Source organism: Opisthorchis viverrini (genome assembly GCF_000715545.1).
Source record: "Opisthorchis viverrini unplaced genomic scaffold opera_v5_517, whole genome shotgun sequence".
NCBI lineage: Eukaryota > Metazoa > Platyhelminthes > Trematoda > Opisthorchiida > Opisthorchiidae > Opisthorchis > Opisthorchis viverrini.
In genome coordinates, this window is record NW_008752173.1 from 257,593 (window position 1) to 258,556 (window position 964).

The 964-nt window shown below is 41.1% G+C and overlaps 1 protein-coding gene across 1 annotated transcript in view; it reads left to right on the forward strand.

The window, feature by feature from the left end:
* T265_15455 (hypothetical protein) overlaps nt 1–318 on the forward strand; it is a gene marked incomplete at both ends in the record, with an annotated part of 21,368 nt that extends 21,050 nt beyond the window's left edge. Inside the window, one exon of the mRNA XM_009178185.1 lies at nt 193–318. Coding sequence (XP_009176449.1) covers nt 193–318 — 126 coding nt within the window. The remainder of the gene's footprint in view (nt 1–192) is intronic.
* Nucleotides 319–964: the final 646 nt, after the last annotated feature.

Genomic DNA, 964 nt, shown 5'->3' on the forward strand with positions numbered 1-964 from the left:
ATAGATAGATAGATAGATAGATGGATAGACAGATAGATGGATGGATAAATATTTGGATAGATAGATAGATAGATTAATGGACTGGTAGCTAGAAAGATCGATGTGAGTTCTCTAGGCAGATCATTCTCTCATTCAGCATTTTCAGATCTTATTTTACCAGTAGATGTTGTCCAATTGGCTTCTTTCTTCCAGCCAGTTGTTGTAGACAGACAATCTCCATCTCGGACGCATTTGTTTTCGCTGACTCGACGCCTGATGGAGGCCACTACTGAGGAAGGACACGAATTTGTTCAGCGAAAACTTAACCGTGCACTTCAGGTTTGTGGTTGCGTTTCCTATACAATTCATTTCATTAAGCAAAATGAATGTACGATGAAGAGATCGTTCTAGGTAAGAATTGATTTGTTTAGTGGAGAATACGTGTTGAGGATGCATGGAGCAGGTAAAGGGTAATAAATTTCGCGTTTCGGCGGCCGTTTCTTGAAGCCAGCTGAAAATTGAACGTGGTCATTTTAGTTGTGCGGAAAATCTCTTACAGTCTGGCGATGCTCTCCCACACCTATTTCTCTCGCCCTTTTCAGCAACAGTCCCAAAGAACTCCTATTTAAACGTCCAGCATACGACCATTGTAGTGGGGAATTTCAGGGTAAATCTGGCACTCACATCACCAGCACTCTCGTTCTTTCCTCAATATTGGACGTTCATTCCGAAACATGCTGTCAAACAATTTGTGGGTTAGTTTTCGGAGCGAGTTTTGGTTCATGCTCCTTGTAAACAGGGTGAATCATAGAGGGTGGAGATTGGTTAAGATTCATCGGGATATTGATTAATCCGAAGTGCTCTGTTAAAACGTTCTCCAATTACATGATGTGAACATGTGATCACATTAAGAATAACAGCACGTGAAAGAAGTATTCTCAATACAATGCAGATACGTTCAGGTCAGGTCGGTTCATTTTATCTC